The sequence below is a fragment of the Tyto alba genome, unplaced genomic scaffold (assembly GCF_018691265.1).
Source record: "Tyto alba isolate M040663 unplaced genomic scaffold, T.alba_DEE_v4.0 Super-Scaffold_14, whole genome shotgun sequence".
NCBI classification, from domain to species: domain Eukaryota; kingdom Metazoa; phylum Chordata; class Aves; order Strigiformes; family Tytonidae; genus Tyto; species Tyto alba.
Genome location: NW_024881276.1, coordinates 25155871 through 25176306, shown reverse-complemented (window position 1 = coordinate 25176306; position 20436 = coordinate 25155871). Strand labels below are relative to the sequence as shown.

Genomic DNA, 20436 nt, shown 5'->3' with positions numbered 1-20436 from the left:
ATCATTTGCACAGACACACTAGGATCATATTACAACAGAAGGATCTTCCAATAAAACAAAGTTGACTGACACGTTTTACTTCCCAGTGTATAAAATCTATTTTTGCACTTCTTCCTATAGAAATATGCCACAGGTGAGAAGTAATGGATTAGAAGCTATGCAGAATCCCTACTGTATAAACTGAAGGCAAAAGGTAAAAATAGAGATGGCGAAGTCTCACCTAGAACCTTTCATACACAGCAAGAACTTTGCTACATTCCCTTTCCCATAGGCAGGTACAGTAAGTTAGTTATATTAACTAAAAAAAAAACTTTTAAAAAGTTAAAAGCAAAGCAAAGCAAAACAAAAACAACAACAAAACAAACAAACAAACAAATCACATCAACTTTAATCCATGCTCTTCCACCTGAAGAAGAAAGCCTGAACACAGTAGGCAAAAAGAAAATCCTGTTTCAAGGAAAATACCATCTCCAATATTCACATATCATGCATTAGAGAGTCCTAGGACTGAACTGCTAACACCTGTATGCCGCTAGAAGCTTAGGCATATTGTAAATGCATTATCTGCTGCAAGCAGGATATTTTCATATCAGGCTACCTAAAAACCTGAATTCGAACAAAAATTTAAACCAGTTTTCTTCCATAATTCATTTGACATTTAAAAACAGTCTACAGTCAGATCAGCTCCTTCCACCAAGGCAAAAGTTACAAGCTAACAACAGTGTCATAGTGATGATTCTTCAGTCTTCATCTTTTTTGTTTGTCCATTTGAACCATGTTGCATATCCTGCCTTTTCTTTTTCTGCTGCTGTAACCTTTCCTCTTTCTTCTGTAGGTAGGCAGCCATGTTATCAAATGAAGCCTTGTAGAGGCTGCTGTAGTGGCTCTCTGCACCAACAAAACCTGCAATTGGGCAAAGCAACACAAGACAAGTATTAATTCCCTTAACGGTCTCACTAATTACTTCCTGTACTGTAATTCTAGACAGTAGTACTTCAATTCATTTACTGTGGTCCTGTCCACTTTACCAAATATGAGCATTTTCACTACGTAGGGCTGATTTGTGGTTTTAAGTATCTGTCCTGCATTCACACAGCCAAGCATGGCCTCCATTTTTAGGCTAAAAAATTTGCAGAGGCAAGCCCCTGACATTCAAGCAAAGAGGGCACACAGCTCTCTTTACATGTTGGACACTTGCAGAATTTCAAGGCTCCTGTTTTAAAATGACCGCTGTCACCACTTATTGTTAGACATCCTGTTGGGAGTTGTTCCCCAAGACTTAAGCACCACAAGGGGCATGTGCTACCTAACTGTCCTTAGCTGACTTGTCTCCTAGGGTATTAAATTAAAAGATGCTCGGAGAAGTAGACTTCAAAGTGATGCCCTACAGCACATACACATTTCTAAGTATTCACTCCAATGGTTCTGTTACACCTTCTGTGAATTCAGCATAAGATTCATCACATCATCTCCAAGACTTTAAGTTTAGACAACTTTAACAGGGAATTAACTACTATCCAAAAAACCTCTATCAGATCAGTTCTGTAGAGAATACAGAACAAGACTAATTGGCTAGGTCCACATTTCTAAAGATTGTTAGAGTAGTACCTGACAAAGCCAGTTATCTCTAGTTTTCTTTGTATCCCTAACTTTTCCCACTTCCAAAAATTCTTGATCTTAAAGGGAAAATGCAAATAAGTTCAGTATTTGCTAGGGTTTGGTCCTGAAGCTAGTGTGCTGTTCCACAGTAATGTACATACAGTATCCCCTTGTTTCTTGGTACGTAAACAAAACAACATTCTCTCCCGAGCACTCAGCAAAGCATATGCCTTTACTTTCAAGGGTCTTGCACTCGTGTAGTAACCAATTTATTGGCCTTTGGTCCTGGGAAAAATTGCATGCTGCCAGTTTGAATATCCATGCTACTCTCTACTTCATCAGTCTGCACTAAATCTTGCTCTACCTTTTTCTGAGATCAGTTATAACAGAATGGCAAGCAGTTCAATGTGTACTTCAAGACTGACCTATGCATCTTAAATCCTACAGAATCATCAATCAGAGGAAACAAGTTTATAAAAGGATGATATGCAGGCATTAAGACTGGGTTTAAACAATATAATGATCACCTTTTGTAAAAAAAGTAACTACCTTTTCAAGCACTAATTATGCCCTGGAATAAGTGCTCATCAAGTGAGCCTCCCCTTACTAATTAACAATAATAGACCCTGTCATCTGAGCAGTACTCCTTTCCCAGCTGCAGATGCATCCAGCTACTGTGTACCACACTAATTTGCTATGCTGGCTAATTACGCTCAGAACCTCTTCCCCTGCCTGCTCTTTTTACTTCTCTGTTGCTTATTTTCACTCAGAACTCATACTTCTAATTATCTGCCAGGGTATAACTATCAAGTCTGCAACATCTCCATGCACACACTCTCCCTTCTGAAGGAGTACTTGACTTCCTTTTAGATTTCAAAGACTGTACCAACTTAATGACAATTTAATGACCAACTTAACCATAGCTACCCTCTAAACTATCCAATACTAGATATGAAGGAGACTTTACATTACACTGCACATTCCTGCAACTCTTCCATCTATGTGGGTTAATTACCTTTATGCATGACCACCAAGAACAAATCAAGAGACCGGGGGGACAGTAGCACCTTTTAAGGAAGAAAGTTCCCAGCCTCTCAGCAAAGTGCAGGAGACAGATTTGAATTAATCAACTCTCAATACCTAATGAGATACCCACTAGCATATGAAACAACCCTTCTTTATCCTGCAGCGATCGCTGCCATAATTTCAGCTTTTAAATGAAGTTGGGTGTTTTTTAAATACAAAAAAATCCTGGAAACATGGGGTGCTTCTGAACTAGTAAATCATGTATTATTTTTCTTCCAGAGACTGGAAGTAGAGCAGAAATCAAGAACAAAATGAATCAACTCTGATACCAATCAGTTTCACCACTGATGATGCCATGCAGGGTCACACCCTCCAGCCACAGAAAGCTCCACATAATCTGCCTTGCCAAGGTGGACCCAAATGGCCCAGCTTTACAGCAAAGCTGCTCCTCCAGTGGCTACTCCATTCCTACTGTCTCCACTGCACTTCTGAAAGAGTGTCATTCCCAGGTAAGAGACAAGATGACAAACTACAGTATTCAATATCACAGCAGTAAGACAGACCCCAGTAACCCTGTCATAGGGTGTTCTGATACATCCCTGTGAGAAGGTATCTGTGTAAATCAGTTATAACGCTGTAATTCAGTTCTAAATACCTACACCATTTTGTGGTAACATTAACCTGAATGTACTTCATGACCTACACTAACTTCCATACCAGATGGGGTGATAAAACTGAAAGATTAAGTGACTTCAACAGCCAGCTGAACTGACCTGAACTCTGATTTTGCTCCTAAATCTTATGCTTTAGCTGTAAAAATTGCATTTCCTGGGCCTTTAGGCCAAATGTCTCACCTTCAAACACTGTCCAGTTGTCTTGAAGATATTTTGACATCTTCTGTAATCCTTTGTCATCAGTTACACGCTGGGAAAAGAAGGAACACTACATGGTATTTTCGGAATAATAAACAATCTCATGTTTCACAGCACACTGAGAAATGCAACAGCTCTCAGATGAGTACAGTGAAAGGACAGTGAGTATAAGCCCTCCATGATGTCTTTTAGGTTCCTTTTTCCAGGACTGCTACAGAAATCCAGCCAGAGATCACGTGTTCTGCTAGGGAAGCTTTGCAGCTTGAAGGAAAACAAAATGGATTCCCACTTACTAATCTGTGAGGAAAAGGAATATCACCAGGAACATGTAAGGGTCAAAGAAGTTCCATTTAAAACCATTTCACGACTATACCATAATTATCTGGGGACTTAAAAGGATAACAAGCGAGTTTCCCATTGCTTAATATACTATTACAGAGAACTTGACAGCACATCTCCCAAATCTGACTCCCTGTTCTCAATGAAGAAAAATCCCCTAATGCTTCCAGAATGCCTTGTCCCCCAAAGGATCCCTCAGAGGCCGGCACAGGGAGGTCTGCGTAGAAAGCATTCCTGAGCAAACCACATAGGAATTCTGTTGTTCTGTGGTTTTTTTTTTCAAATAATCAAGTGTAGCGCACAGAAAGCACAGGCAATGGTTTAAAGTACTGAGTGCAACAGCTGACAACCACTCTGCTTGATCCCCTGCACCAGATATTAGCTTTACCAGACGTTAGTTTCACCAGAGACTGGTATTCATAACAAGCTCTCAGCAGCTTTGTGTTATACACAGGTGAGAGAAGTAGAACGAGATGTGTATATATGACTTTCACACAGTCTCAAAACATAGAGAAGTGTGCCATATAGCTTTCATCAAACATACTTTACTCCATTTTTGTAATGGCCTCAAGACAACACAAAACATTCAGGATGTTAACATAACAAAAGTATCTACCTTCCACTGTCCATCACATGGTCTGTACAATTGAAGAGGAGCTTCACTGTCTTCCTCCAAAATCCATAGATCTCCCGTTTCGTCAAAGGCAATGTCCCAAACTTTATGTTTCAAAGAGATTTGCTGTCTGTAAATTAGCTGCTGGGCAGTGGCATCAAGCTGTAAGATGTAGACTGTGGGAATACTTTGAGAGGAAAAACTTAATTACCGTTATTACCAAATCCACCTACAGCCATCACTTGTACAGCAAACTATGAACACCCACTCTAATTCCAAACAGAGGCAAAGCAAAGTCATTAGAAATTGCTAAAAATACCCTAGCACTTCAACTGCAGTTTCCTTACATGATCTGAGGCAGAAGCTGTAAATACCTAACACGTCAAATGGCTTTTCAAGTGGTGTATGAAAAAAAAAAAAAAAAAAAAAAAAGCAGTCAATGCTGCCTTTTCTTTAAAAGGTAGTAAAGGGAATTTCATACGGATTACTTAAGATTTATATAAGGAGTGTTACATCATAGCACACTGGCCTACAGGGCTTCACTTCAAGGAGTATGTAGCTGAGCACCAGTCAAAATAAAACAGGAAAGGAATTACATGTCGAGGAGGAGGGAATGAGGACAGAAAACCCTGACACGGCTGAAGAACAGGACTCTGGCACTGCACTCATCTCCACCTCTCCCATCAGCACTCTCCCCCAACAGCCGCAGCCTCTACGTGCAGAGCTGGCTAAGCCCTCCCGGACAGGTCCCCGCTGTGCCAGGCAGGGCACCTCGGCTGTCTCCTGAGCCACCTACCAGGTCCACATGACGGCACCGTTCAGAAGCACTGGGCTGTGGAGCTGGAAATAAAAGCCTGATGCAGAGCACAGCGCTGCCCCTGGGCTTAGTGACCTGGGCACAGCCTTTGGCTGACAGGGCTTCCCCTCCCAGGGCCGGTTTGGATGCCCATGCAGAAGCTGTGACTGGCAGCAGCTAAGGCTCCTGGCTCTGGCAGAAAGCAAGTCCACTGTGGGGACAGGTTGCCAATTTCACCATACAGGCAGCTCTGGCCATCTCCCCCTGTTCTGCTGGCAAGCTTTTGTCAGGAAGAACTGTGCTGTGGAATGAGAGGGGAAGAGGGCTCGTCCATCCCTGCAAGACATTCCCCTGCCGGTCGGACCTGTAAGGTTCCTCAGCACTTGGGCCCTTCAGCTCCTGAGTGCTCTCTCCTTATGCAAACACATACATTTGAAGCCAAAAGTCAACGCAGCCTCTTCAGTTTTAAACTGAAGCAACGCTGTGGTTTTAAACAGAACAGCTGAAACCATTAACAGGAGCAAAATACAGTAAGGCAAGTTTGGTTGCTCCGTTGCCACAGCACCCTGAGCAAAACAGGGCCCATAACAGACAGGTCAGGTGCAGCGACCTAGAGAGACATCCTGAGCATCACACAGAGCTCTCGCACATCCTAGCCTTGTGTTTCCTTCCATGAGGGAAAGGCATCACAAGTTCTGCAAAGCTTAACTAAGCCAGGTAACCCTCACACTCTCTGCTCAGACCAAGTGCAATCAGGACTCGGAGGCTCCCTGCGAGGCCATGGGCATGCCTGGGACACTCGGAGAGCCACAGTACCAAGTACTTCAGGCTAGGGGAAAGTTAGGACAGCCAACAGGGAAAGCTGCTCTTGCCTTTGCAGGAGCTGTGATGACTTTAACCATTATTCCATTTATCCTTACCAGTCACACAGAATGGCCACATAACCACCTTGACAGCAGTAGGTTATTCTTGACACAGGGTATTTCTAACAGGAAAAGAAAAAGAAAAAACCTTGTAAGATAAGACCATTTATGGGCAGAAAATTCACATTCCATTTCACATCTTAGCCTGCAAAATTCAGTGGATGTCTTAATTGACAGCAAGTCAAGCAATGTAATTGCCTTTAAACTGCAGTCAAGTATATTTTTGTACCAGTGTTTGATGTTTTATGAAGTTTTCCACACTTCTCCCTTCACAGTCATCCAAACAGAGATCAAATGTAAAGGTTTTAGTGAACTATCCTTAATAGACAAACTAACAGATGAAGGAAAAGTATACCACTTTCAAACATTCTCTTCTGCAATGCCAGTGGCAAAAATATCAACATTAAGCCTGCTCAGTCAAGATATCACACTAGCGTCTTAGAGATTATAAACACAAGCCATTAGCTGCTGTTATGTTTTTTAAAAAAAGAAGATGGTGATGCATGGCTAATATCCTTGATGCATTGTCTCTGTTTTCAACCTGTGTCTGGGTGAAGCTATACCGCTTAGCAGAAAATGTGTTATGAAGAACAGGAAATAGCCTGAGGTCACTTTCCTCATTAAAGCAAACAAACAAACCCAAACAAACAAATAAAACCCAACCCACACTCAACAACAACAAACAACCCCACACCACACTCCTAATTTAGAAGATACATAGTTTTATCCGAGAGAGAATCAGAAAAATACCTTTGCTGCACAAACCATACTACTTGAAATCTGTAACAACTGATTTGAGGTTCCTTGAGTGGGAAATAAGAACTTGGGAGGAGCAGAGAAACTGCAAGAAGATGCCTGAGGGTGCTTTTTCAAAAGTATCTGTTATATAATGGGAAAGATGAAACTGCAAAGGCAAAAGGCTGGTTCTCAAGTATATTTTACGAGTAGCAGTAACACCAGCACTTCTGATTAATAAAACCTTCCTACTATAGAAGTAGTGAGTTACTCCCTTTAGGGCAGGGAAAATACATCTTCTTGAGGATGCATCTGAATTCTGCCAGCAGAGTGTCAAGTCCTCTTTCCTTTTACACCCTTTTTCCAGCCTCCACCTTTTTCTCTAACACGACACTGGTCACTAGACAGAACCTCTGGTTCACCAAGGTAAGCTGAATTTGGGAGTAACCACAGGATTTTACCCTTTGAGCTACCAGCTGATGTATAGGCATTGTCAGGGAGCTTGTTTTGGAATTTTGCAATCAATGTAGGAAAGCAAAACAAGCTGTACAGCTTCCAAACATTGAAGTCAGCAAGTTTAATATCAGAAGCTGTTTTGTCAACAGTACATGATGCAACTACTAAAAGATAAACCAACTGTGGGAAAGAGAGTTAATTAATGCTATAAATATATCTGAAAATCAGGGTTACACAGTGGATCTCCAGCACATGAGAAAAAAAAAATAAAATGCATTGTGTAAAACCATCTCATGGCGGGGAAGCAACAACAACAGCATGCACATATTTTTCATTCACGTACTTAACTGCCTGTTTGGACTGAAGAGGAGCACTTTATAAAATACATTATCAAAAGGATTTTATGTTTCAGAGCTATTGGGAACAGATGGGATTAATCTCTTGCTACTCTGCAGAAATTCTAAGGTGTTAGCCCGTATCTAGCACTGGGATGCAGGACCCTTGTTTCAGATGGACATAAAAAATGCTTACGGTTCCAAATACTGGGTAGGATAAGTGGGCTGAGTCAGAACAGTTCTCTGTAGCCAGTATGTCTAAATGTAGTTATTGCAGTATGGAGCCATTTACACCAGCTTTGGAGAACCGACAGCTCCCATTGCAAACCACCAGTGCGGTTCCTTAGACATTTAAAGGAACAAGCCAAGCCAGATAGATATTTATATATATTACAAAACCCCAAACCTGGGGTATTTGTTTCTAATAACAAAGCTCTGCCACTCTGCCTGTCTCATGACAAACATGCAGGGCAAGTGCAGCGATGGAAGCGCCCACCTACACAGCTGAGTGCTTTGTCAGAGAGACAAAGGGTTCTGTGAACTTGAAGTATGCAGCAGCTCTCTCCCACCCTCACTGGGGGAGGGAGGAGGAGGCGTTTTTTATTTGAACCAACTGTTATTCCCAGCTGGACAGAGACAAGAAAATGCAACTTCTTTGCAAGCTCTTTCCTTTCCATGTGTGGGTAACCGAACAATTGGCAAAGTGAATGCAAGCCTCAGAGTAGTATCTTGTTCAAGGACAAGCCTAAGAAATCACTCAAAGAGCAGCTACAAGAGCAGTCTGTGATAAACAGATGTTCACTCGATACTCTCTGAACTTATTCAGCATTTATATGACACTGTTATCAGCCTGACAACACCTTAAAATTAACTTTTGATGTCATCTGTGAGAAGAGGTGACCCTATGAAAAATTCATGTACTGGAGCACTGGGGTAGAGTCGTACAATTCACATTCTGGACTTCAAAGAAGCTTTTGCTGTCAGGAGGATCAGATGAGGTGAAAGCTCTGAAGCAGGAAAAATATTTATATAGCACTACAAAATTAGAGAATTACTCCCATTCTAGTGGGAAAATTAACTGAGGATCTGCAACCCATCAGCTGAAACCAATGCTACGCTGCTCAAAAACACTCCTACATTCCCAAAACAGACATATATTCATCATCTGCCAAGCAAAATAAGCCCACATTTATGTGCTCACATGACCCACCATTACTGATGATTCCATTATCATGGTGTTTCAAGCTGTGTTTCAAGCTTCAGTGCATTCACAGTGGTTATCAATAGTAAAAATGAAATGCAATGTGAAAGAGAAGAAAATATTCCCATCTGATCTTTGGTTGCCAGTCATTTGCAAACAGCATGCTAGTTACAACCTACAAAGTGCTGACTCAAGAGATTGTTCCTTTAAATTCACACTATAGATGTCACACTGGTTGTGAAGATGATCTACAATACAGCTGGATGCACAGCATGACTAAATACTACCACCAGGCATAACCTCTGGCATTTCTAGCACTATGCTGCCAGCAAAACACAAATCTCCTGTGTCCTGCTGGACATCAAGACAGTAATTGTTCTGAAAGAAGTACATATTGACAGCTGTGTAGCAATAGAGCACAAAGGTGGCAATGCACCACATTATGGTTCAAATATGCCATTTATCTGTCTGCAATCACTGGGACACTGCCTGATCACTGTTTCAAGTGTGTCCAAACTTTGGAAGTCAACTGAGTCTTCTGCACCCCTCAAGCATCATGCAAATTTAGTGTTACCAGAGACAGATTTTTGAACACCTGTAAGAGTGGGCAGTAAGCAGAATTTCACAGATTGAAGGAACGGGCCACCCTGAGGCTTGCAAGACCATCTCGTTAGGAGACACATATCACAGCGGATAGAACTGCAAAATGCTGCAGAAATACAGTTTATTAACTGCTGTGTTATATTTATTAACCCACAGCTTATGGGGTTTCCCTGTCTGTCATTGCTTACTCACACTGAGGTTAAGAAGCTGAGCAGAGACTTCTCAGTCAAAGGGCGCCTCAACTTTCTCGAGAGAGACTTCATCAGCATAGGGTATCCTCTGGAAGGGTCTTTATCAGGTGTGTTAGGAGACAAGGCAAGGATTACTAAACTGCATTCAAAAGCCTTCAAAAACATCCCAAGAGAGTTGGAGATTATTTTTTAAATCAGTTCCTGCTGAGTTTTTTTCCTCTAACATTTGTTAGTTTATCCAAAACTACGTTCGAGGTTTATTATATAGTTTAATACTATTTTTGGATAAACTTGTTTGTAAGCAATAGTTAGTATTCAGTGTAACATCGAGCACCATTAACTTACATGCAAACTACCTTACTAAATGCTAAGCCAATATAAGCAACAGGTATCACTTTTAAAATTAATAATGGGATTCCCCACTTCAGAGCTGGTAGTTTACTAGTCCTCAGTGATCCAATAAAGCTAGAAGGCATAGTATTTTAAAATAAAACCATTCTTCCCTCCAAGAGAAATGCCTTGCAACATTACTGCAGACATGGATTTGATGGCTATCAAACCATGTTGTTTCAACAAAGCACTCTCATTAGCTACTTCTAAACACAAAGATAAAACACTTTGGCTTTGAAACTCCCCAAGCCACTTATTTCCAGAAGGCTACTCATGGTAAAGTAATTTTGTAGGTTTGCCTCAATCTTAATTCTCCCTTCCTCACTCAAATCCTGCTGCATCCAGACTATAAGAAGATACCAGCTAGATAGGCCTGTCACCTAATTTGGTACACCGTTTTTGAGCTTGTGGAAAAAAAAAGCAGCAATAGCTACTTCAAAGATTTCAAGCACTAGACTCAAGCTGAAATGAGTCAGAGATCTTGTGAATGTGTATGAGAGGTCTCTGGCTCAGGTGTGCTTTAAAGTATACTTTCAAGTTCAGGAGCAGGTTAAATTTTCCATACAGTATACCCTGCATTCCTGCTAACCAAATTCCTGCTGAATTCCTGGTAGGCCAAAACCAAGACTTCCAGTATCTAACCTTTGAATGCTATGTGCAAGTGGCTGCCTTGCTGGGCTTAGGTACAGGCACAAAGCTGCACATTATTACTCCAACACAAAGAACAACTTGCTGATGTCTTCTGCACAGAAAAAAAACCTTGAATTGTCAGGGCTGTCCCTAGTAGTTTGATCCTTCCATGTGCTCCCAGTTCAGTAATTGGGAACCCCACTAACAAGATCAGGCCAGACCTACATGGACAGCAAAGAATCTCTGAGATCCCCAGGAATGGCTCCTGACTGCTGGGAGAGGCCGAGCACAGCACACTTCAACTAACCAAAACCACAAAAAAAGCCCAAGAAAGGAAAGACAGAACTTTTCAATCCCATTTCAGCCTGGATATGAATTCCACAGTGGATTTGCCTGAAGAGCCATGCATTGCTACAGGCTTCCCAGTCGCCTAACAACTAGGAGACAGCTGTGGTCTTCAGAGAAAGAAGTGTTTTTAGAGATTCACATGAAAAACACACCCAGCAGGATGGCTGGCAAGATGAACAACTCTTAAACGACCCAACACATTAGCAGCTGTCTTACTATGATGTACACAGCAGGGACAAGAACAAGTGCTGTTTCACTGCTATTAGGTCATATGTGAATTCACGTGACACAAAAGAATAAAACCAGAAATCAAGTACTACCAGAACCACTCTTCACATCAGATTAGCATCCCAAATCACAGTAACACCCCAAACACGTATGTATGACACCACTTGTGTACAGGCTGCGAGATAAGGAGACCTCCTGGAGTATTCAATTTTCACACAGGACTCACACATTTTAATTTTGGACACTGCCCAGCCTCAGAACCACCCAAAGGAACAAGCTCACCGCTTTGACTTGACAGGGCAGTACTACTGCAGGTGACTGGTTACAAATGGTACAAAGCTTCTTTTTGCTCAGATAAGTTGCAACTTTAACACTTGAAATTCTAAGTATTTTAAAAAACAGGTGAAGTTTTAGATCTTTCCCATGTCACAAGATACTTTCTGGCTAAGAGACTTTTGGAAAAACTTGCAAGTGAAGGCTTTGTCCAGTATGCAGAACTTGTATTTGGGAAGAATTACAAAGGGGTTCTTCTGGTCACTGCATGGCACTTTTTAGAAATGTATACAGGACACGGGAATGGATTTCAGGCACTTTCTTTCTCTCCTGAAATCCCAGGCTATTAAAACAGTTTCTAGGTCTCACGTAACTTCCAGACTCACCGACAGAAGAGAGGTACTCCTAACAAAACGCAACAAATACGTTTGGGAGTCACAAAGATCAGGAGAACAGCAAAAGCACTAACACGTACCTGGTCAGTTTTGGCTGTCTCAGGCTCACAGATGTTACTTAGGTGACAGCAGTATACTTCTTCCCCACTTTTGTACTCCCAAAGTCTCAGAGTTGAGTCCTAGACAGATGGAAGCAGACATAGGTCTATTACTAACAGCATCTCAGGTAATGAGAGGCCATTTGTAGCCTTCGGCTAAATCCTATTTCCCTGAAGAGCTTCCCACAGAAGCTGCTAAATAGTCACTTAGTTAAGACCTCAAATTGCAGATAGAGCATTTTAATTAACATAATTTCTCCCCTCCATTCTTAATTATTCAATCATGCTAACTTTAATTCTCCTTTTGAAGTGGAAATTGGGTAGCCAGAGGAGCGCATTTCAAGTTGTTCTCAAACAGCACAGTAATACACATGCTCAGCATTTTAATGGAAATTCTTTCAGGTTGCCCTTCTCCACCCCTACTCTTGTTACCATCCAAATTCTCATTTGATTTAGTAACCTCCTGGAGAGAAGCTAAACACCCCTCTGGAAAAACAGAGTCATCAAAGAGCATTTGCTAGGAATGAAATACACCCGCACACAGCACTAACACTAGAGTTGCTTAAAGAATTAGAGGAACAAGAGACAAGAGCCTTAGGGAAGCAAGGAGAGCAGCTGAAACCAAATGCTAAGAATTACTATGATCTTCACAGAAAACATTATTTGTTTCCTATGCAGTTTTGGTAGTCTGAGAAACAAAGAACATTGCTTCCCTTCTTTTAGACCAACTCCACCTACTCACTCTGTACAGGTCTGGCATGACAGCAGGATGCCATCAACTGAAGAAAAGGGTTGGGGGCAGGGAAAGGAGGGAACACACTTCTTCAGTCCCTCATCCAAGCATTGTGTAGCACTGCACTGCAATTTCTACACAACATGCACTGGACGTACTGTGAGGACATAGAGACAAGGGCATAATTCAGAACAAGTCTCACAGGAGAAAGCAAGTGGAAGGGTGTGGAGGGAACAGTTTTGTCATCTTAAAAGCTCTAAAAAACCCTGTGATTCTAAGGCCATTCATTCTCAAGATATTCATTATCTTGGCAAGGTGGCATGATACTAATTTGCTTCAAAATAATAGTCCAACAATGACAGTTTGTGCTACAAAGCAAGAGTTAATGATGAAGAAATACTGAAGACTTTGTGATTTCTCCATCCCAAAGATCTTAGTAAGAAGCGAGCCTTGCTATGAACACAGGCAATGGCTCTTAAATGATCTAGCAATAGAGTGGCTGAACACTGCACAGAAAGCTGAGAAAGCAGTGGAAGAAGGGAGAGAGAGAGAGAGGGTATGTTGAAAACCACTAGAGATTATTCCAAGTAACCCAAGGAACTTGGGGGAAACACAAGTGAACAATGATTTTAAAGCCTAGTTTTCAAGAAAAATACTTTTTTGAAGAAATTGCAATACATACCCCAGAAGCTGACAACAGCAGATCAGGATGGTTGGGTATTACAAGTATTTTGCTTACAAACCTGAAGGGAAAGTAGTAAAAGTTGAACTCTGTTGCATGATGGTCTGGTCTTTAAATGCACACAGTAAAAAAAAAACATTGATTTTAAAGAGAATCTTATAATAAACAGATTCTCCACATCAAGCCAATTAGAAGAAAAAATATGTCTACAGTACTTAATAGAGTATATATATTACACAAACTACTGACCTTCTACTTAACAGAAAAAAATATATTTCCCCTTCTGCACTCAAGGAATTCTGCTGACTTCCTCCTGACTGTGAACACTGCCATTTAGACCAAAAAATACCAATGGAGACAGATTTACCCAAGTAGCATGTTTCCCCTTCTCAATTCACAGTGCACATTAAAAAGATGAATCATAAGATGCTTTTAAAACACAGCAGTGATGACTCAGCTTTCAGAGTACCAAATCTCTCCCATCACAGTTGGAGATCATTCAAAAGCAACCTTTACAAAATTTTCAAACAAGCATGTGGCAATTTACCATCAGTGTCTACATTCAGCCAGAAACCTTGTTTTTCAGAAGTATGTAATACTGATATCTCTACCATGACTTGTCTTCGCTGAGTAACAAGGACCTGAACTCTTGGAGTTTGTTAGTATCTTAGAGCTCAGCAACTTAAGATGTAGTGACTTGAGCAGAACGTTACCTGAGTGGGACAGTCTTGCTTTTGAAAACGGGCATAAGTTTAAGGTGATTTAAGAAAGAAAAAAAAAATAGAAGGAAGAAATTTGGTCACTGTAGTACAAACTTTTATGACAAAGCAGTAACGGCAGGTGCATGCAGGCATAACAGATCCATCAAGAATCACCATGCACCCCACTGACAGAAGAAAGCCCAGGAGCATGAAACAAGACAATTACAGCTGCTTTATGTAATCCTTTGCTTATTCGTTTCTAATTTAAATATTGAATTTTTAAATACATTTAAATCAATTTCCACGGAGTACCTTTCCACTCTGCAGCCACTAACAAACTCTGCATACACAACAGTCCTTGTTTAAAAGTATCTTTCTGACCATCAAGTTCTATTCATTAAAAAGTACAACTGTGTACATAGTAGCTGGAAACATCAGACGTGGCTCTGTAAATATGCTATAGAAACCAACCTGATCAAAGACTACTTAGATCTTTAACATGAGTAATCTCTTGCTTTTATACTATGCCAATTCTGCACAGGTTAGACTACCAAATTATGTTATTAAAATCAGATTGACTCTCCAAGTGAATCTGTGTCCTAAGTGCTCTTGTTGGGTGAGTTTAGACAGGTTGCTATGTGTATCCCAAGTTGCCCAGTCATACTGTCTTTAACTCACTGCACCATGTTGCATCATCTTATGGAAGAATGTGCCTGGAAGCGTGTTGTTATCCCCAAGTAACTCAGTGGCCAGACAAGCAGAATTGTGTGCGTTCTCTGCCCTATGCAGAGTCACGTCTTCTCTGCTACCTTTTCGCTGTGAACTTCAAAATGTAGTAGTGGCCACACAAAAAAACCTGCATAATCCCCTTACCCTGCTCAAAAACCGTAGCAACTGACAACAAAAAAGCAAACTCAAGAGACTTTGAAAATATCACAACTGAGTCATTTTAAGCAGCAAAATGTAGAGGGAAACATCTTTTAAAAGACTGTTTGCTATTTGAGTCTTCCTCATGGGAAAGGACTACTGAGAAGAAAAAGGAAAGTACAGTCCCTCCTGTAGGCTGAAAAGGAAGTCCTGATAAACTGACTAGAAGGTAACTCCTATTCCTACATCAAAAGAACTAATGGTCTTCCATTAAGTGAGAGCACATCTGAGTCACATTGGTACAGCTAGCAGATTGCTCTGCTGCCTTCCACTGTAACTAGACAGACCTTCACTTGGGGAATGGGTTGCCCAGAGGTGGTAGGTGCCCCATCCCTGGAAACATTCAAGGTCAGGTTGGATGAGGCTCTGAGCAACCTGATTGAGTTGAAGATGTCCCTGATCATTGCAGGAGAGTTGGACTAGATGACTTTTAAAGGTCCCTCCTGACACAAACCATTCCATGATTCTGTGATTCTAAACATATCCCTAGATGTTGTTTAATATGATTTGAGGAGACAATCATTTCATCCATTGAGGCATACTGAAAAGCTGCACACAATAACTTCTGCACACAACAAACTTACTCTTTGTGTCCCAGACAGTAGGATACAATGTAATGAGGAGCCTTTGCCAAGCTGACTCTGATCTTCTCATCTCGGTCTGCAGTCAGGATATACTGGTCATCAGGACTCAGTGCCTGTTGGTAAAGGGAGAGTTTTAGTGCCCAGTAGTTCAATGTTTGTTTCAATATAATTTTTCCTAACCAGGAGAAAAACAAGATAAACAGTAAACTATCTGTTTCTCCTGACTCTGAATGGCAGGTGCAAGCAATAAGCCACGCTTTTCTACCAATAAGGGAAGCACAAATCTTTATGACACTAACTTTCCTGCTCAATAAGACAAGTGACACTGCCTGCTGGGTCCAGTGAAAGCCACAGAGCTTCAACAGTACAGCAGAAGTCCCACTGCATCTTAAAAAGAAAGAAGCATCACAGTTAAGAGCAAAACTGACATGACAGACTGGGTGAATTCCCATATACATTCCATCACCAAGTCTTCTGTGACTGTCATGTGAAGGCCTTTTGGCAAGCTTGTTTCATCACCAAACACTGCAGACACAAACTCAGTAGGAATAAATCCAGATTGCATACTTCATTTATATAAAAGAGAAGTCCCAAATCTGGGACAAGAGCAACTGTAAAAGACCCAAACACAAGCAGGATGCAGGTTTCGTACACTAACTACATGCAGGCACATACTTACCACATCCAGCAGCAGAGACAAGTGACCCAGCTCAAGTTTTCCTTCTGATTGGGGTTCTGTTATTGAGTAAGAATAGACATCACCAGACTTGTCTGCAACCAGAATCTTATCCTCTGTAGCTGTAATAATCAGGGAAGTGCATCTCCTGTTCACAAACCTGAAAGGAAAATGGCACAGCTTGAAGAGCTATGGATGGCAGCTTCAGCAAGTCTGGATTCAGACCCAGTTAAACAGACCAAGAGACCAGACAAAAAGCACTCAGATGCAACATTCCTGAAATGGCAGCAGTGAGAATAATGTGAAGGGAGGGTCTGGGGCCAAAATACAACTTTTGAGACCTATGAAATAGCAAACACCTAGGGGGATGGGAGGAAAAAAAGAGACCATTACAGCTGCATGCCTGCGTTTTGCTTAGGTGCTTTCTCAACTGAGCATTTTGCCTAGGCAGCCTGCCAGTACTCGAAAGACGACAGACTTTCTTGCACTCTCCATAATAAAAATATAAGTTAAACACATAGAAAAGAGAAGACAAAGTAGGAGTTCTCCTAGTTTTACTAGGAGTCCTTTGCAGCAACAGAGATAAAAACTGTGTTGAAACTCCTTCAGTTGCCACGTCACACTGTAAAAGGAAGTCCTTCTTTACGAGCCTCAAGGACTCTTCCTCCTCACATCCAGAGTCAAGAGTGCCACAGTCTCAGGGTACCTTGTCCAGGCAAAGCCCTGATCTTGAACTCTGACTTTCCCTCATCATCTGCCAGTATATTATAGTTCCAGTTGCCAGTGTAGCAGTTAACAGTTTTCTTACAACTTTTCAGATAAACATAAGGACAATATAAGTCAGAAAACAAGTTTTTTAAAAGGTTTAATCACTTAGTCTGGAGAATGCTTCTGCAATGTACCACCTACTGTTATTACTGTTATTCTTTTCTTTCCATAATACATCTTTTCCAAACCCCTCTATGTCCTGTGTGTTAACATAGGACTGTGGACACTGGGCATCATAGGGAATGGACATTTCTGTTCACCTACTCTGAAATTCGGTAACCATCTGGAGGCAAAAGAACAATATACTGTACTTCAGGTAGGAAAACAGAAATTGTAATACTTTTTAGTGACTGTTTAAAGGAACACCATAACAATGGGAAAATGTATAGGACAAGAATGCCTACTAACACATTACAGGTTCAGGCAGTGGTTTCAAAACAGGTTTACCTTGCCAACAAGAAAAAGTTTGCTCCAAGTTAACTGTACTGCCTTTGATCTTAAACACAAAGATTCAAAAGTTCCCCTTGTATGAAATGAGCTGACTACAAAAGCTAGCACCATGTGAAACCTTTTATACAGCTTGCCACAAAACACTGATGCAAGTTACACAGCTCAACTTTGGCATTCTTTTTTTCAGGCAGAGACCCTTTTGCTTGTATTCCCAGTTTCTTAACAGGAGATAGCGATGTTCCCAAAAAATCCAGCTGTGGTCCTAGTTGATCTTCTAGCAGAAAACTGAAACATCAAACAAATATCCAGTGGCATACTACAGGCAAGATATACAGGGCAAGGCAGCAGGGAAGACAGAATACAGAATGAACAGAATTTGCCATTTCTGGTTTTGTCAGTGATTACTTACTCACTACAACATTGGTTAACCCACGAAAGGTCCATCATATACCCTACACACACGGCCAAGCTGACAGAGACTCCATTTTTCTTTTTGCAACCAGGGCCTCACATTTGTCAGAAACCACCAAGAGCAGAGACATCACATGCTGAGGTACTTTCTCAGGAAGTCCTTCATGGTCCTTTTTTACGGACAATTGTCACAAGCAGCAGTGGAAAACTTGTAACTGGAGGACCTCTGGTGGACAGCTACAGATTGTTTTCTCAAGAGGACCGTAATACAGAAGGGAAGCAGTTGGCAGCATCTCTAAAAGACATGCTTTTAAGAGAGTTCACAAACTCCCCAAAACATCAGCTCCTCCAAATTAACAGAGACAGACAGTACACTCACTAAACTGCTCAGTATCACTCTTACCGGCCCAACCTCGGTGTTCACTAGGACTGGGTAAATTTTCAATGCTTAATTGTCTTTTGCAATAAGAAATTAGATTATCTTTTACTTAGCCAATGATATAAACATCTGCACTCCCATTCTTGGTGTTGGACATACCATGCATCACTTCTTGACAAATATCTTTCAATTCCCAACATTAAATTTGTTTGAGCAAGTACAATAAAATAAAAAAAAAAAAAAGGAAGCTTCATGATAGAAAACAACAACATTCCAAGTACTACTATTTTATAACTCTAAATTAGTCAGCCATAACTTCGTAACAAAGTGACATGCAATATCCTGCTTCCTTACCTGACGCTGACACATTCCCAGGAGGGCTTTGTACGGAAAAGAATCAGACGTTTGCTGTCATCTGTCAAAGCAAAATAATCTCCTGATGGGGAGAAGGCAAAAGCTAGGATGTCATCACTTCCTTTATCTGTTGCTTTTCCATCCTGCCTAACAGAAAGAAGGGGAACAACAGTTTACAACCAGAGACTTAGTGAAATTCTTGAGATTATTCTCACAGCACCAAGGAGGAGCATGAAGAATATAGTACAACGCCAGAAGTTTTATTTGTGCTTAAAATGTTGAGTAAACTTGAATGCTAATGCAGAGAAAAAAAGCCAAGAAAAAGGAAACTGATAGTTCTCAGCCTGTATCGTCACCTGCTTAAAAAAAATCCAAAATCACTAGGGTTTGTGCTAGCAGACCTTGATACAAATTTAGGGGAAAAGAGTAAAACTGGCTACAGGTAAAACAATGTCCAGTGGTTGAAATAACTCAGAAAAATACTTTTTGGGGGGGTTGACATCTTATGACTTAGAGAATAGACCTGAAGAAGGAGTTATGTAACTGGTTTGTGTGTGGGTTTTTAACTGTCTTAGATGGTCCAATAAAAAATGCAGCATTTTTCCATAAAAGTATTTACTGAGGAGAGTCATACAGAATCACTGATTATAGTACTGGTGCCTCTCTAAAAAAGGAGGTGTACAGTCTCCCCCCTGAGATGAAACAGAAACAAAAAGATACATATATTTATATATATATATATCCATCAGACTTAGCAAAATCAACCCAGCCATCACCTGATCAAGGAGTCATCCTGTGACTTTCTTTTATTATCCTCACTGCCACATAATCTCAGGAGGAGATGCACCCTCTGGGAAAACAGCAGATTGCCTAAGCAGTTTTTCCTCACCCTTTAATTCCTAAGGTCTTCTTCTCCGCATTGATGCAATCGAACACGAAGAGACTATCATCACTGCAAACAAGAACCAACAGACTAAAAACACTGGAACTAGAACAACCACGAGCTTAACAGCACAGGGTCAATTCTTTTGTAACGCGCTATTATTTTGCGGTTACTTGTGCAGCTGAGCCCTATCTTGAGGACCCACCCCTCGCAAACGGGCTCCCAAAGCGCTACAGATACGGCAGGATCTTAAAACCTTGGATTGTACACACACGCCCCAAAAGAAATCGCCATCTGTTCGCAAAGTAACCGTGTGTTTTGCATAGATTTCACTTTTGTCACACTCATTTGTTCAAAGCATTTCCCCAGTTGTTCACGTAACCACTGACGTGCACCCGGCGGTGCACAGTCGTGCCAGAAAACCCTCAAGACTGAAAAAAAAAAAAAAAAAATCTTAGAAGCGATATTCAGCGACAGAAAGCCGCACGCCGGGTGCGCCCCGAGGCCCAGGCCAGGCCCTCACGCGAGACGGGCGCAGGCAGCGCCTCCTGCTCGCCTCCCCCCCGCTTCTCCCCGCGGAGGCCGCAGGGGACGAGCAGCAAACGGCCCCGCCGCTCCGCCCCCGGGCCCCGGCCCCGGCCCCGGCCCCGGCCCGCCCGGCACTGACCCGGCCTCCCTGTACCGCGCCGCCAGGAGCCGGCTGCCGCCGCTGGCGGCCATCAGCGCCCCGCGGAGCGACAGCGCCGGCCCCGCGCCGGCCCCGGGGCCGCGCCCGCCGCCGCCACCGCCGCCGTCAACCTCCATGCGTCAACACCGAGCACGTGCGCGCCACGGCGG

At 41.8% G+C, this 20436-nt stretch overlaps 1 protein-coding gene across 2 annotated transcripts; it reads right to left on the bottom strand.

The window, feature by feature from the left end:
• Positions 1-370: 370 nt before the first annotated feature.
• Positions 371-20418, bottom strand: WDR4 (WD repeat domain 4). 2 transcript variants are annotated; one of them, XM_042788441.1, is made up of 11 exons: positions 20267-20418; positions 19606-19668; positions 18717-18863; positions 16358-16514; positions 15679-15791; positions 13467-13527; positions 12034-12132; positions 6166-6230; positions 4453-4636; positions 3480-3549; positions 371-903 (listed from the first exon to the last, which is right to left on the bottom strand). In XM_042788441.1, exons 1-11 carry the CDS (start codon positions 20401-20403, stop codon positions 725-727), a joined length of 1275 nt encoding a protein of 424 aa, XP_042644375.1. In that variant the 5' UTR covers positions 20404-20418; the 3' UTR covers positions 371-724. The 2 variants fall into 2 exon arrangements, with proteins under 2 accessions (XP_042644375.1, XP_042644376.1); XM_042788442.1 differs by lacking the exon at positions 19606-19668.
• Positions 20419-20436: the final 18 nt, after the last annotated feature.

Coding starts and splice junctions, on each gene's coding strand:
- WDR4 (XM_042788441.1), bottom strand. CDS start 20,403: ATGGAGGTTGACGGCGGCGGTGGCGGCGGCGGGCGCGGCCCCGGGGCC. Junction 15,792..16,357: donor TGTCTCTGCTGCTGGATGTG/GTAAGTATGTGC, acceptor CTTTACCAACAG/GCACTGAGTCCTGATGACCA. Junction 3,550..4,452: donor CATGTGATGGACAGTGGAAG/GTAGATACTTTT, acceptor TTCTTTTCCCAG/CGTGTAACTGATGACAAAGG.